Here is a 16,163-nt window from a genome sequence, read left to right on the forward strand (position 1 = left end):
TAAAAGCGCCCGACGGCGGCTCGCAGGCCAGGGAGAGGGCCGGGGGGGAGGCTCGCACGGCGGCGGCGACCCTGCACGGCGGCGGGCGTGCGGGCGCCCGGCGCGTGGAGGATGGGCCGGAGGCGGGGCAGAGCCGCGGAGAAAGGGGCGCGCGCGGAGGCAGGGCGCTCACGCCAATGGGTAAACCGGGAAAAGGTGAGAAGGAAGGGAGGAGGAGCGGGAACCAATGCCGGGAGAGGCGGGGACGGCGCGGGCCGGGGAGGGGCGGAAGCCAATGGGGAGCGGGGCCCGAGCGGGGACGCGGCCCGCGCGCTCGCGCGCCCCTCCCCTCTCCCTCCTCCTCCCTCTCCGTCCCTCCCACCCTCCCTCCCTCCGGCGCGGCCGCTCGCGCCTCCCCGGCTCCCGGGAGACCTGGGCGTGGGGCGGGGCCGAGCCGGGAGCGCGGGTCGGGAGGCGTCGTGGAGGTGAGCGCCGCGGGCGGGGGGTGGGTGGGGTGGGTGGGGAGGGAGGAGATTCTGGGGCGGGCACGCGCGCGCGCCCCGTGCTGCTGCCCGCGCCGCCCCCGGCCGGCCGGGTGTGTGTGTGTGTGTGAGTGTGAGTGTGTGAGAGTGTGTGGGGCGGGCGGGGCGGGCGCGCGCGCGCGCGGGGGCGCGAGGGCGCGCGTTCCGGCGGTGCGCGCCGGGAGAGATGCTGAGGTAAAGTTCGGGAGAGAGAGCGAGAGAAGGAGGGAGGGAGGGAGGGAGACCCGTCAGCGCGAGGAGCCCGAGTGGCCGCCATTACTGAGCCGAGCGCGACGGCGGGCGCGGAGGGCCGGGGGGAGGCTCGGGGCGGCCGCTGCCGGCGGGCGGGCGGGTTACCAGGCAGCGCGAGCCGCCGCCGCGCTGCTGCCGCTGCTGCCGCCGCGGGGCTCGGGCTTTCGGGCGTGTGTGGCGGCGAGGGCGGGGGCAGCGCGCCGGGCGCGAGAGGCGAGCCGAGAGTGGAGGAGGCGGCGGCGGCGGCGGCGGAGGAGGCGGGAGCGCTCCCCAGGAATGTCGCTGCCGCCGCCACCGCCGGGGCCGCTGCCGAGGAGGCGACCGAGGAGACCGGCGTTGTTAGGTAGGAGAGCCACCGAGAGCCGGCGGCGCGGGCCTGCCGCTCCCCTCCCCTCCTTCCCCGCCCGCCGGGGACCCCCGCTCGCCCGCCCGCCGCCGCCGGTTGTAACCAGTTCAAGGGGCTGGGGCCGGGCCGCGGGAGCCGGGCGGCTGAAGGGCAGGGAGGCCGGAGACGGGGGGCCGCTTTCTCCACAGGTGACCGGGCCGGGGTCGGCGGAGGCCTGCTGCTGCTGCCGCCGCTGCTGCGGGGCGCCGAGCTCGCGCCGGCCCCGCCAGGCGTCCGCTCCCCCCCGCGCCACCTTCACTTGTCCGGGGCTCGGAGGGTGCGCGGGGAGAGGAAGGTGGCGGGGAGAGGAAGGTGGCGGGGTCGGCGGCGGCGGCTGCTGGAGGCTGAGGCTAAGGCTGCTAACGAGTTCCACCTGGAAGGGCGAGCGCGGGGGGCGCCGAGAGCCGCGGAAACCCGAGCCGGGCTGCAAACTTAACCGCCTCGCCGGGGATCGGCCCTTTCACTTTTTTTTTTCCTCCTTATCTCCTCGACTCCTCCCTAGCTCCACGGCCGCATTCCCATCTGCTCCAAGCTCGGGGTTAGGGAGTGAGAAGTTGCACTGCGCCACCCAAACCCCGAGACTCCTTTCCTGGTGGCGGCGTTGGACTGCTGCTCCCCCGGGGCTGTGGGCTTTGATCCCGAGTTTTCTTTCGCTGGAATAACCTCTAAAATTTCCCTCGGTTCCCAGCAAAGAAAAAAAAAAAAAAAAGTATCGGGGTGGGGGTGGGGAGCGGCTCGGGAGCGCGCGTGCACTTATCCACACAGAAATACACTCGCTCACACCCTCCCTCTCCGGCGTTATTGGAAATGCAAGTGAGGTGCAAGCTGTGTGTGTGTGTGTGTGTGTGTGTGTGTGTGTGTGTGTGTGTGTGTGTGTGTGTAGCTGAGGCTAGAAAGTAAGGACAAACTCTTGGGGCGGCTGATAAAATTCCGAGGAAGTTGCAGGGGAGACGTTCATACTTTTACCATAGGATGGAAATCCAGTTTGGGCCGGCGCTTAGCAAATGACAAGTAAACTGTACTAAATCTGAACCAAAAGAGTGAGACGAGAAGATTTTTTGCAAGCATTTCTAAACTTAAATTTTATCAGTCTACTTTTTCTTTTGTGCAGGTAGGAAGCAAGGGCATTTTTCAGAATGTTCCAGTGTGAAGCAGTGACGTGCCTCTCTGTTTACTAGTGTTCGTGCATGTTGTCTTCGGCAGGTGTTTGAGGTGGGAATTGCCCACTCTACTTAAATCCAAATCCAATATCCAATTTGAACAGGATGTTAGGAGATGTTTACCTGCATCGAGGAGACCACTCACTTCATGGACTAACTATCTCAATCTCCACTTAAAACGATTCTTTCAGCAACCATTCCCGAAAAATATTTTGGTTTCAGTATGGACTTAGGTAAAATGTGTTTGGAGATGTTTTTGCTGTCAATTCCAGTTTATACTGCATGGTACTCCTTTTCAGTATTTTTACATATTGAGATTAATATTATAGGTAAACTGCAGCTTCCAGAGGAATTTCGCTTTAATTTTAAATTTCTCATTTTATGCTCTTTTGTCCTTTGTAATTGTCCCACATTTCTCCTACCTATAGAAGGTAGAACAGAGGAAGAAAGTTATAAGTGTGGGTCACAAAAACCTGCTAAGGCATTAGAGAAGTTTATATAAACTGTGGATTGAAAGGCTAGGGATGTATGGGCTTTTTAATGTCACGAAATTGATCTGATTGATTTAAAGCAGAATCCAACAGTATAGGTAATTAGATAACTATTGATTTGGTTGTCTTCTTTAGGCTACATTCTTTAACCCAGGTCAGCATGCCTATACCATTCTTTACATATTCATTATTAAGAGCATTTGAGAGTGGGCTTGGTTACATGTGGATAGAAAAAAAAACTGTCACAAAATTGTGCTTATTAGTTTTCTAAAGTACCTTTTTCCATTTAAACTGTTTTGGCAATTAGATTTTTTTCTTCCTGTGGTGCTGGACATTGAAACCAGGACCTTGCACAATGCTCTACCACAGGGCTACATCTCCAGCTCCTTTCAAAATCATCCCAATATCTGAATATCTTGATTCTCTTACATGGTATTTACCTTGACTATTTTGGAGACCCATTAGAATGGCAGAAGTAGCACACTTTTGTTGGAGACAATAATTTTCACCTTGAACATTAAGGTTTTTTATGAAATAAAATGCTGTATTTGCTTTTCGGGGGTTATTGAAAGTTATGGTTCAGCTTTGAATGATAGTTATGTAACCCCCCCCCCCACACACACACACACACTGCTTGGAATTGAACCCAGGTCCTTGAGCATACTAGGCTGTCACTGCCAACATCCTTAGGCCTTAACTTTTTTAATTGAACAAAAGTGTGTTTCATAAATACTGTACTAAACTTCTCCAATTGTTTATTTGGATTACTAGTTTTTTCTTTGCAAATCAAGAAGGCACTGTGGTGAATTGACTCAAGAAGCATTCTGCAGTGTTGTTTCGTGTTTGTATACTAAGTACAAGAAAGAAATGTGTCTAAAAGAATAGTGAAGACATTTTAATAAAGTCATATGTCATCCATTTGGTAATTTGTATAATGAGCCCTTTAAGTGCAAGGCTTTGTTGATTTTATCAAACTAGGGAAAAATGTTAGAGTGTGTTGGGTTGGTGTAGAATACTTATCTAGCAAGTATGTACAGGGCCCTTGTACATTCCCTAGTACTGCAAACAAACTAGAATGAAAGGCTAGACTTTTAAAAAATCAACATGAATTTAAAATACGTTCTTTGAATTTCAGACCTTCCCCTGCATGCCTTGAGACTTCTCTGACTCCCTCCCAAACTAAGGCAGTTTCTGTCTTTAACCCATGAAAGTAGTTTGTATTAAGAAGTGTTAAAAACCTCTGATATATTATTTATTAATCTGATTATTTTCATTTAGCACTTAATAACATGCCGTGGGGATCAAATGATGAATTAGAGGTAGTAACTGTAAAGGACTAACCAGATGAAGAGCTTGAGGGACAGAGAACAGAACAACTCTTTCTGTCATTGTCTCTGGGAATCCTTCACAGAAGAAAACCTTGGGAGTTCTTTTTACCCCCTCTGTGTTCTGGAAGCTGACTCTCCACAAGGCTGTGCAGTAAAACACTAACTTTTCATCTTACCCTCAGAATTAGAAGTTAGGAAAAGTTATATGTAACTTGGATTTCATGGTTAAAACATGACTAAAATTTGTCACTTACATTTTTTCTCAAGCTCTTTTGTCATACAGAGTTATTGTCAAACATTAGTTTTAATTTTACCCCTTAACTTCAGATTAGTCTTACTAACTTTAGCAAATTTATTGAGCATCTGGGCACTGTCAGTAATACTTAGAAAGTGTGTTTGAACTATAGCCTTAACTCCTGCTTGGAGTTTGTTTATTCTTTATTTTGAAGCCCCCCTCTCCCACGTGTGTGTCTATGCACATGTGCATGCAGATGTCCTTGGAGGCCAGAAGAGGGCATCAGCTCTCCTGGAGCTAGAGTGGTGGTGAGCTTCTGGGAGCCAAACTCCCAGCCTCTGCAAGAGCAGTACCTGCTCTTAACTGCTGAGCCATGTCTCCACCCCTAGAGCTTATAGTTTTGAGAGAGAGAAGGAATTTGAGACATGGAGCAATATAAAAATACTTAAATGTGAGTCAAACACAAATCAGGTGAATTTGGCTATAGGATAGTACATTGCTGATTTAAAATTTGCTATAAAGGGTTGGAAATTGGGCTCAGCAGTAAGAGCACTAGCTGCTCTTCTGGAGGATCTGGATTCTAGTCCCAGCACCCATATGGTATCTAACAACATCTGTAACTCCAGTTCCAGGGGAATCTAATGACCTTTTATGGCCTCCCTGGGCATTTCATCCACTCAGTACACAGACGTACATGCAGGCAAATTACCCATACACATTAAATAAATCTTAAAAAAAAAACCCATAAAATATGGTATAAAGAAATTGCTATAAAAGAGGTACTATTTGAAAGTAGTCTATAATAAGGATAGTGAGGAGGAAAAAAAAGACATTGAAGTAGTAATGACTGTGGACCTTAAAAGTGTAGGGAAGGTGTAGGCCAGATTGGCAAGTGAGAAGAAAATGCAAGGTAAAAGTGTAAGAACATCCGTTTGTACCTCATGAGTAAATTGAAGTATTAGGAGAAAAGACAAGAGTAATAAAGAGATTGTGGAGAAATAAACTGTCTATTCTCACTCTATTTGACATCAAATTGCCCTGGGGAGATGGACCACATTCTTGACTTCTGGTTTGGTATAGTTTGTCCATTTTCTTGTTGATTATGCCCTTTTACTGATTAAATATTCTGTGTTTACTATTTCTATGTTTACCTTCTCAAAGGCAAGGTGACACTTTTCGGCTGTTGACTATTTAAAGAAGGGCTGGTGTATGGGATTCTTCAGATATTTCTAAGAATACCAAGGAGGTCTTAAAATTTTCTGAATTTATGGTCTCGTTAGTCATCTTGCCCTTACCTCGTTTCATTACTAAGTTCCCTATCTTTGGAGATAACACCTGAAACTCAGGTGTTATCACCATCTGTTGCTAAAACTGATTAGCTTTTCATTGAGAAACATTGACTCATTTATTTCATGTGTCTAGTGCCAGTCACGCAGTTCTCTGTCTAGCATTGTTCTTCTCACTTCTGCTGAGACGGACGGTTCAGGTGCTTAAACATACAACATTTATCCATTTTGTGGACTTTGTAAGCCCATCAGATTCCATCTTGTATTCTACTTTTAGACTCTTCTGTTTCCTTTTACAAGGTCTACCTCCTGTTTGCCCTTTTAAAGGATGTTTTAAGCATGTTTTGTATCTAACTGTATTTGTCTGCTTTCCTATATGGTTGCTGTGCTCAGTTTATTCCACATGAATCACACATCTGGAATGTCTTCTCTTTGAAAACCAAACCCCATCAAATCTTTTATTCAGATCTTTTTTGCTCACAAAAAATTCTTCCTCACAGGGCTAGAGAAGTAGCTCAGGGACTGAGAGTACTGGCAACTCTTGTAGACGACCTGGGTTTGATTCCTAACACACACATGGCACCCTCTTTTGGCTACCACAGGCACCGGTACACATGTGGTGCACATACATACATACATGCAAAATGCTTAAACACATAAAATACAAATAAAAAAATTTATCTAAGGCTTATAAACTTTGGCCTTTGGGTCAGATCTGGCCTATTTATTTCTCTGTAATGCAGTACCCTTTTACATTGTGGAATAGCTGTCAAAATTGTAAGAATAATATTTTGGAGTGCATGAAAATTATATAGACTTCAAATATCTGTGTGTCTAAATAAAGTTTTATTATAATATATCAAGATTACTTCTCAAGAAGTAGGACAGACATTAGACAGTACGCAAAACCTACTTAGTGCCTAACTCATGGAAAAACATTTTCCAAACATTGGCCTATTATAGCTTGTAACTTACCTTTCATTATTTGAATTTACACTGCATTTTTCAACTCCCTGATCTAAGTTAATGGTTTTATCTCCTTAGCTATAGTACTATAAAGGTGTATGTGTGTGTGTTTGTTGAGGGGTGCGGTGTTGTTAGTGGCATGGGATTTTTTTGTTTGTTTATTTTTAAGACAAAGTCTCATGTATCCCAGACTGGCCTCCAAGTTGTCCTTTAGCCAAGGATAACTTTGAATTTCTGATCCTCCTGTCTTTGCATTCTGTGATTGTGTTATGATTACAGGTACATATCACTGTGTTTGTTTATTTTTTAGAGTTACTGAGTCCTCTTTTAGTCCAGGCTATTCCAAAACTTGTTATGTATACAAGACTGGATGTGCCATCTGCCTCAGTTTCCCATATGATGGAATTACAGACATTGGGTCACCTTGACCAGCAAGTGTCTATATATAGCGTGGAAAATGTTTTTTAACCTCTTGACACCTTTTAAAAAATATCCAATATATCCCTGTGATTTGGCTTGCTACTATTCCCATCATCAAGTTTCCCATCAAAAAAAATTGACACCGAGGACCACTTTGATGGTTCAATGTTTATAAAGGTGCTTGCTGTCAAGCCTAACCTGAGTTTGATCCCTAGGGCCCATATGATGGAAGGAGAGAACTGACTTCTGCAAATTTTTCTCAGATCTATACACACACCAATGGCATACATGCCCACACACATACAAAATGAATGTAAATTTAAAACATTGTGGAACCTTGCTTACAATCTATTTACATAATGGAAATGATGGGTCCTCTTCTGTGTTGCATTACAAATACAGAGAGTAAAAGTATTCCCTTCTTCCACTTTTTGGTGTTTCCAGGAGAGGTGAGCATATTCATAGTACTGGCTTTAGTGGATTTCTAGAGCCTTTGGACCTTTTGAGTCTCTGCCGTAAGCTTAAGCAGATAGTGGCTAAACATAGGCAATACAGCTTGTTCTCTTAGGCTAACAGAAATGAGATGGCCTTGTATGCTTTAATTTCCACTCTAGAATAAGGAAACAGATTAGTACAAATTTGGAATAAACTTTCTTGTAAAGGCATAGAAAAACATGTTATCAGAGAAAGATGTAGATTAAGTAGTAAGGTCTGCAGTTAGTTTGTTTGGGAATAGTTTAGCTGGCTTGCAGTTGCTTTCGTCGATGAAACCTCTCTCCTGCCCCCTCCCCCCCTGTACCCCAAACAGTAATTTGAAATGTCAAAAGATAGAAATAGATAAAAGTGGAATTACTTGAGTTGACTAGAGCTTAGGAAGCCAGAGTCCTTGCTTAGATCCCTTACCCTCCTGTGTGTGTGTGTGTGTGTGTGTGTGTGTGTGTGTGTGTGTGTGTGTGTATTCATTGTTTTGGGGTTGCTATAGGAGAACAGAAGTGAATTTGCTGTTTGGGGCATCAAAACCAGGGGTCGGTAAATATTAGGCAAGTTGTCTACCACTAAGCTATGTCTCCCAGCCCCAAGTCTGAACGCTCAGTAAGCCATGAGATCCAGAGTTACACTGTATTTGGATAAGCATGTGTAAAGTATAAGCATTTTGATAAGAGAATAGGTTGTAGCTGGAGTTTTTCTGGTCCTGCCTGGCCCACAGGACAAATCTTTTTCACCCACCTGTCCCGCAGCCGTTCAGACCCAACCAAGCAAACACACAGAGACTTATATTACTTACAAACTGTATGGCCGTGGCAGGATTTTTGCTATCTGTTCTTATATCTTAACCCATTTCTTTAAATCTATACCTTGCCACATGGCTCGTGGCTTACCAGTATCTTACATGTTGGTACTCATGGCGGCAGCTGGCAGCGTCTCCTGTCTCAGCCTTCCTCCTTGGAGAATTTTCTTCTCTCTTTGTCCCGCCTATACTTCTGTCTGGCTACTGGCCAATTGGCACTTTGTTTATTAACCAATCAGAGCAACAAATTCACAGCATAGAGAACATCCCACAGCAATAGGTTTTAGTTAAAAGTTTTCTACATTTTTAACTTGTTCCCTTTTCCTCTCCTCTTTGCTATGTTCTCTCAATTTTGGGAGGAACATGAAATCTAATAGGTTTCACAGGAGCGTTGAAAGTTACTGGGGGGGGAAAAACCCTAAAATTCAAAAATTTTGGGAAAGTAGATTTTGAGAAATTCTGTTACCTGAAGCTGGTTATTTCACTTTGAAGTCATGAGGCTGGAGAGACAGCTGTAAGAAGACTTGCTTAGAGCATGCTGGAGTTAGGGCCTTGGTTCTGTTGCTGACACAGTCAAAACAAAACTGAGTAAGGGTTGTAAGGCAGTTGAAAAAGGCAGCACAGTGTGGTTAACTACTAACATGTTAGTAGAGAAAGAAGGAAAATTTATTTCCTCATATCTATAGGATGGAGTAATTAGAAGCAGGATTCATGTTTGGTTAATAGAGGCTGTAGAGAGTTCATTTTAAAGTTAGTGAGCTATCAGATTTACATATTTTATTGTTAGCTTTATCTTAACATTTGAGGCCACTGTGCATTTATAAAGTAAATTATAAATTGTTTATGTGGTTTCTTTACATATATGCAACAGTATTACAACTATTGGTTTACATAATACCTTGTTATGGATATTTTTACTTGTGTACTCAGTAACTCACATAAGATTTTTTATCTTTTTTTCTCTTTGTAGGAAGATGATCCATATGATCTTGAAGACCTTTCTTTGGTGATGAAGGAATTACAAAGAACCAAATATAATTCTGAAATTCAGGATCTGTATTTTGAGATGGTTTTATTTTCAGAATGAAAAGTATATATGGTTACCTTTATGAATGTAGAGACATGAGAAAAGAGTTATGATGGCAAAAAACAAAGAGCCTCGCCCTCCAGCCTATACTGTCAGTGTAGTTGGACTCTCTGGGACTGAAAAAGACAAAGGGAACTGTGGAGTTGGAAAATCTTGTTTGTGCAATAGATTTGTACGCTCAAAGGCAGATGAGTATTATCCAGAGCATACTTCTGTGCTTAGCACCATTGACTTTGGAGGCCGAGTAGTAAACAATGATCACTTTTTATACTGGGGTGACATAACTCAAAATGGTGAAGATGGAGTAGAATGCAAAATTCATGTCATTGAACAAACAGAGTTCATTGATGACCAGACTTTCTTGCCTCATCGAAGTACAAATTTACAACCATATATAAAACGTGCAGCTGCCTCTAAATTGCAGTCAGCAGAAAAACTAATGTACATTTGCACTGATCAGCTAGGCTTGGAGCAAGACTTTGAACAGAAGCAAATGCCTGAAGGGAAGCTCAATGTAGATGGATTTTTATTGTGTATTGATGTAAGTCAAGGATGTAATAGAAAATTTGATGATCAACTTAAATTTGTGAATAACCTTTTTGTCCAGCTATCAAAATCCAAAAAGCCTGTGATAATAGCAGCAACTAAATGTGATGAATGTGTGGATCATTATCTTAGAGAAGTTCAAGCATTTGCTTCAAACAAAAAGAACCTTCTTGTAGTGGAAACATCAGCACGATTTAATGTCAACATTGAGACATGTTTTACTGCATTGGTACAAATGTTGGATAAAACTCGTGGCAAACCTAAAATTATTCCCTATCTGGATGCTTATAAAACACAGAGACAACTTGTTGTCACAGCAACAGATAAGTTCGAAAAACTTGTACAGACTGTGAGAGATTATCATGCAACTTGGAAAACTGTTAGTAATAAATTAAAAAATCATCCTGATTATGAAGAATACATCAACTTAGAGGGTACAAGAAAGGCCAGAAATACGTTCTCAAAGCATATAGAACAACTCAAGCAGGAACATATAAGAAAAAGGAGAGAAGAATATATAAGTTCCTTACCACGGGCTTTCAATACTCTCTTGCCTGATCTAGAAGAGATTGAACATTTGAATTGGTTGGAAGCTTTGAAGTTAATGGAAAAGAGAGCAGATTTCCAGTTATGTTTTGTGGTGCTAGAAAAAACCCCTTGGGATGAAACTGACCACATCGACAAAATCAATGATAGACGGATCCCATTCGACCTCCTGAGCACTTTAGAAGCAGAAAAGGTCTATCAGAACCATGTTCAACATCTGATATCAGAGAAAAGAAGACTGGAAATGAAGGAGAAATTCAAGAAGACTTTAGAAAAAATTCAGTTCATTTCACCTGGGCAACCATGGGAGGAAGTGATGTGTTTTGTTATGGAGGATGAAGCATTCAAATACATCACTGAGGCTGATAGCAAAGAAGTATATGGTCGGCATCAGCGAGAGATAGTTGAAAGAGCCAAAGAAGAGTTTCAGGAAATGCTTTTTGAGCATTCGGAACTTTTTTATGATTTAGATCTTAATGCAACACCAAGTTCAGATAAAATGAGTGAAATTCATACCGTTCTAAGTGAAGAACCTAGATATAAAGCTTTACAGAAACTTGCACCTGATAGGGAATCTCTTCTACTTAAGCATATAGGATTTGTTTATCATCCCACTAAAGAAACCTGCCTCAGTGGCCAATATTGTACAGACATTAAAGTGGAACACTTACTTGCCAGTAGTCTTTTACAGTTGGATCATGGCCGCTTACGCTTGTATCATGATAGTACCAATATAGATAAAGTTAATCTTTTCATTTTAGGGAAAGATGGCCTTGCCCAGGAACTAGCAAATGAGATAAGGACTCAATCCACTGATGATGAGTATGCCTTAGATGGAAAAATTTATGAACTTGATCTTCGGCCTGTTGATGCCAAATCGCCTTACCTTTTGAGTCAGTTATGGACTGCAGCCTTTAAACCACATGGGTGCTTCTGTGTATTTAATTCCATTGAGTCACTGAGTTTTATTGGGGAATTTATTGGAAAAATAAGAACTGAAGCTTCTCAGATCAGAAAAGATAAATATATGGCTAATCTTCCATTTACATTAATTCTTGCTAATCAGAGGGACTCCATTAGTAAAAATCTACCAATTCTCAGGCACCAAGGACAGCAGTTGGCCAACAAATTGCAGTGTCCCTTTGTAGATGTACCTACTGGTACATATCCTCGTAAATTTAATGAATCACAAATAAAGCAAGCTCTAAGAGGAGTATTGGAATCAGTTAAACACAATTTAGATGTGGTGAGCCCAGTTCCTATCAATAAGGATGTGTCGGAAGCTGACTTGAGGATTGTCATGTGTGCCATGTGTGGTGACCCATTTAGTGTGGATCTCATTCTCTCACCCTTCCTTGAGTCTCACTCCTGCAGTGCTGCTCAAGCTGGACAGAGTAATTCCTTAATGCTTGACAAAATTATTGGTGAGAAAAGGAGGCGCATACAGATCACAATATTGTCATACCACTCCTCAATTGGAGTAAGAAAAGATGAACTGGTTCATGGCTATATATTAGTTTATTCTGCAAAACGGAAAGCATCAATGGGAATGCTTCGCGCATTTCTGTCAGAAGTTCAAGATACCATTCCTGTACAACTGGTGGCAGTTACTGACAGTCAAGCAGATTTTTTTGAAAATGAGGCCATCAAGGAGTTAATGACTGAAGGAGAACACATTGCAACTGAGATAACTGCTAAATTTACAGCATTGTATTCTTTATCTCAGTATCATCGGCAAACTGAGGTCTTTACTCTGTTTTTCAGTGACGTTCTAGAGAAAAAAAATATGATAGAAAATTCCTATTTGTCTGACAACACAAGGGAATCCACCCATCAAAGTGAAGATGTTTTTCTCCCATCTCCAAGAGACTGTTTTCCCTATAACAACTACCCTGATTCAGATGATGACACAGAAGCACCACCTCCTTATAGTCCTATTGGGGATGATGTACAGTTGCTTCCAACACCCAGTGACCGCTCCAGATACAGGTTAGATTTAGAAGGAAATGAGTATCCTGTTCATAGCACCCCAAACTGTCACGATCATGAACGTAACCATAAAGTGCCTCCGCCTATTAAACCTAAACCAGTTGTACCTAAAACAAATGTGAAAAAACTGGATCCAAACCTTTTAAAAACAATTGAAGCTGGTATTGGTAAAAATCCAAGAAAACAGACTTCCCGGATGCCTTTGCCACATCCTGAAGATATGGATTCTTCAGATAACTATGCGGAACCCCTTGACACAATTTTCAAACAGAAGGGCTATTCTGATGAGATTTATGTTGTCCCAGATGATAGTCAGAATCGAATTATTAAAATTCGAAACTCATTTGTAAACACTCAAGGAGATGAAGAAAATGGGTTTTCTGATAGAACCTCCAAAGGTCACGGGGAGCGTAGGCCTTCAAAATACAAATATAAATCTAAGACGTTGTTTAGTAAAGCCAAGTCATACTATAGAAGAACACATTCAGATGCAAGTGATGATGAGGCCTTCACTACTTCTAAAACAAAAAGAAAAGGAAGACATCGTGGAAGTGAAGAAGACCCACTGCTTTCGCCTGTTGAAACCTGGAAAGGTGGTATCGATAATCCTGCAATCACATCTGACCAGGAGGTAGATGATAAGAAGATAAAGAAGAAAACCCACAAAGTAAAGGAAGATAAAAAGGTAAGTTTAGTTTATCTTTATAAAAGTGCTCGTTTTTTGCCTTAAAAGGAATATATATATATATATATATATATATATACACATATATACATATATACATATATATATTTAAGATAGTGAGTTTGCCATTAATAAGAACTTAAGACCAGTAAGTAAATATAGTATCTCTTGAATTTTTAAAAATTTAAAATATTTTGTAGGAACAGATTTGTTTTTATAGTTTTAGTACATTTTATTTCTTTATACTTTATGAGTTTATATTCTTAAGTGTGAAGCTTGTGGATGTTATTTTTCTCTTATATTTTCAATAACTTAATTCATCTAATAGTATTAAACATTAGACCCCTTATGTGTATCAGATTTGTATTAAAGTTATATTTAATGCATTCTACTTTTTTTCACAGTAGTATTTCAGGACTTTCTATTACTATGATTTGATTTCATATAAGCCTTCATTCAAGGATTTTATGGTTATAAAGGTAGTATTCAATATATTTTTATTCTACATTGAGCATTTCATCAGATTGATTTATGGTCTTACCTACATCTGATTGCTATTTATCAGACCCAATTAGGGAAAAGGATATTTCTAATAATTATAATACTCTGTTTTATCAGCATATAGTAAACTGCTCATTATGATTTGGATAGACGAGGCAGGCAGATCTCTGTGAGTTTGAGGCCAGCCTGGGCTACAAAGTGAGTTCCAGGAAAGGTGCCAAAGTCACACAGAGAAACCCTGTCTCAACCCCCCACCCCAAAAAAAATGACTTGGATAGACATTTTAAAAGTTTAAGCTTATAGTATTTATTTTCTTTGTTTTGGTAGAATAAACATTTAAATCGTCTTTTCATGTAGCCTAGACATGTAACAAATATTCTTATGACCTCATGACATATGATGCTGACTGTAAAAATCTCTGGCATCTTACACATAACACCTTTTATCGTTAGTCCTGTCTACAATTCTGAGGTGATTTTTTTTTTTGTTTGGGTTTTGTTTTTGAAATAGGGACTTATATTCCTCAGGTTAGCCTTGAACTATGTACTCCTCACTGACTTTGTACTTGTGGTGTTCCTGTCTCAGCCTCCTGAAATTATAGGAGTATTCCACACACACACACACACACACACACACCCAGCCGTGTCTTTTTTTTTTTTTTTTTTTTTTTTTTTTTGGTTTTTCGAGACAGGGTTTCTCTGTGAAGCTTTGCGCCTTTCCTGGAACTCACTTGGTAGTCCAGGCTGGCCTCGAACTCACAGAGATCGCCTGGCTCTGCCTCCCGAGTGCTGGGATTAAAGGCGTGCGCCGCCACCACCGCCCGGCCTTTTTTTTTTTTTTTTTTTTTTTTTTTTGGTTTTTCGAGACAGGGTTTCTCTACAGCTTTGCACCTTTCCTGGAACTCACTTGGTAGCTCTCGAACTCACAGAGATCCGCCTGCCTCTGCCTCCCAAGTGCTGGGATTAAAGGCGTGCGCCACCACCGCCGGCCCCAGCGATGTCTTAATATCTTTTATTATTACCAAACTATATTTTCTGCTAATTTGCATAGATTGAGCATCTTTAATCTGAAAATCAGAATCTAAAATGCACCAGAACCTGAAACCTTTGGGTCTCAACATTAAACTACCCATGGAAAAATTTTATATCTTACCATATCTAATAGGTTACAATGAAAACTAGAAATACTTACAAAATTACCTTTAGACTGTTTATAAATTATATGTGAAACATGAATGAATTTGATGTTAGCTTTGAAATTCATCCTCAAGATGACTCATTTTCTATATGCAGGCATCACAAAACAAGAAAAAAAATTGAGATATGAAACCCCCCTGGTTCCAAGCAATTTAAATAAGAAATACTCAACTTGGTTATTCAGACTTTCATAAACACCAAGAATCTCTAGCATTGGTTCTTAACCTTCCTAATGCTGTGACCCTTTAATACAGTTCCTCATGTTGTGATGACCCCCCCCAACCATAAAATTATTTTGTTGCTACTTCATAACTGTAATTTTGCTACTGTTATGAATGTAATATAAATATCTGACATGCAGGCTATCCCCACTGCAGGTTGAGAACCACTGGTTTATAATCTTTCCACTCCAGTAGTGTCTTTATGTGTGTTTTCTGTTTTGATTCACAAATCCTAATTGTTTTGCTGTCTTTTAAGAGAGAAACAGACTGTGTGTGTGTATACATGCATGCTTGTGGAGGCCAGAGGTTGATGTTTGGTGTCTTTCTGGCCTGTTCTCTGTCCTTTAAGACAGGTCTCTCACTGCACCTGGAGCTCACCAGTTAGCTAGGCTGTCTAGTCATGAGGCCAGTTTTTATGTGGCTGTTGATCAGAATTCAAGTCTCTGTGCTTATGCAACAGGCACTTTACCAACTGGTCCAACTCTTCATCCTCCAGTATAATTTCAGCTTAAACAGTAGTTGCAGGAATGGCCAGAAGTTCCTGTATGCCCTTCATCGGCTTTCCTGGTTGTTTACATTTATCCCTTCTTGCTTGAGCATGAAGTGCGGGTATGTTTGTTTGCTTGTTTAAGCATTTGGGGGTTAAGTTGAAGGTACTGGGATCTTTGCTATTAAGTACTTCATTGTGTATTCCCTATGCAAAAATTTCTCTACTAGCAGCAGTGTTTCAATGTTTTCCATGTAGCAAATTGATTAAAACTGGCGAGTTAGTTTTCCAAGGTTTTAATTTTGCTGTCTTTTTGTTCCTACAATGAGTAAGTCATTTTTCATGAAAGTTTGTTCTAGGCTTATTTTTCAGAATACATTTGTAATCACCAGACTCAAAAGACCTATATTTTAGTGATTCAGTATTATTCAGTTCTTTTAGTTACATTCTCATGAGTGCAGGGTAAGAATATACCAAATATATTCTGGAAATTTTAACATGGTCTGTCATGCCAACTGAATAATTATACAACTCCTTGGATTGAATGTTACTTCTTAAGTTTCATTCACCTATGTAGTGCCTTGCTGTCTAATT

At 41.8% G+C, this 16,163-nt stretch overlaps 1 protein-coding gene across 4 annotated transcripts in view; it reads left to right on the plus strand.

Annotated features, from left to right (window-relative positions):
- The first annotated feature begins 443 nt into the window (after positions 1-443).
- Positions 444-16,163, plus strand: part of Arhgap5 (Rho GTPase activating protein 5) — a 75,692-nt gene continuing 59,972 nt past the window's right edge. The window contains exons 1-2 of one of the 4 annotated variants that reach the window (XM_028869695.2): positions 444-464; positions 9,282-13,164. In XM_028869695.2, coding sequence (XP_028725528.1) covers positions 9,448-13,164 — 3,717 coding nt within the window. In that variant the 5' untranslated portion in view covers positions 444-464; positions 9,282-9,447. Of the gene's footprint in view, positions 465-619; positions 696-988; positions 1,096-2,248; positions 2,350-9,281; positions 13,165-16,163 lie in introns of those variants that run through there. The other 3 variants (XM_028869693.2, XM_028869692.1, XM_028869694.1) reach the window with 3 other exon arrangements.

Source organism: Peromyscus leucopus, chromosome 14 (assembly GCF_004664715.2).
Source record: "Peromyscus leucopus breed LL Stock chromosome 14, UCI_PerLeu_2.1, whole genome shotgun sequence".
In the NCBI taxonomy this organism is placed as follows: domain Eukaryota; kingdom Metazoa; phylum Chordata; class Mammalia; order Rodentia; family Cricetidae; genus Peromyscus; species Peromyscus leucopus.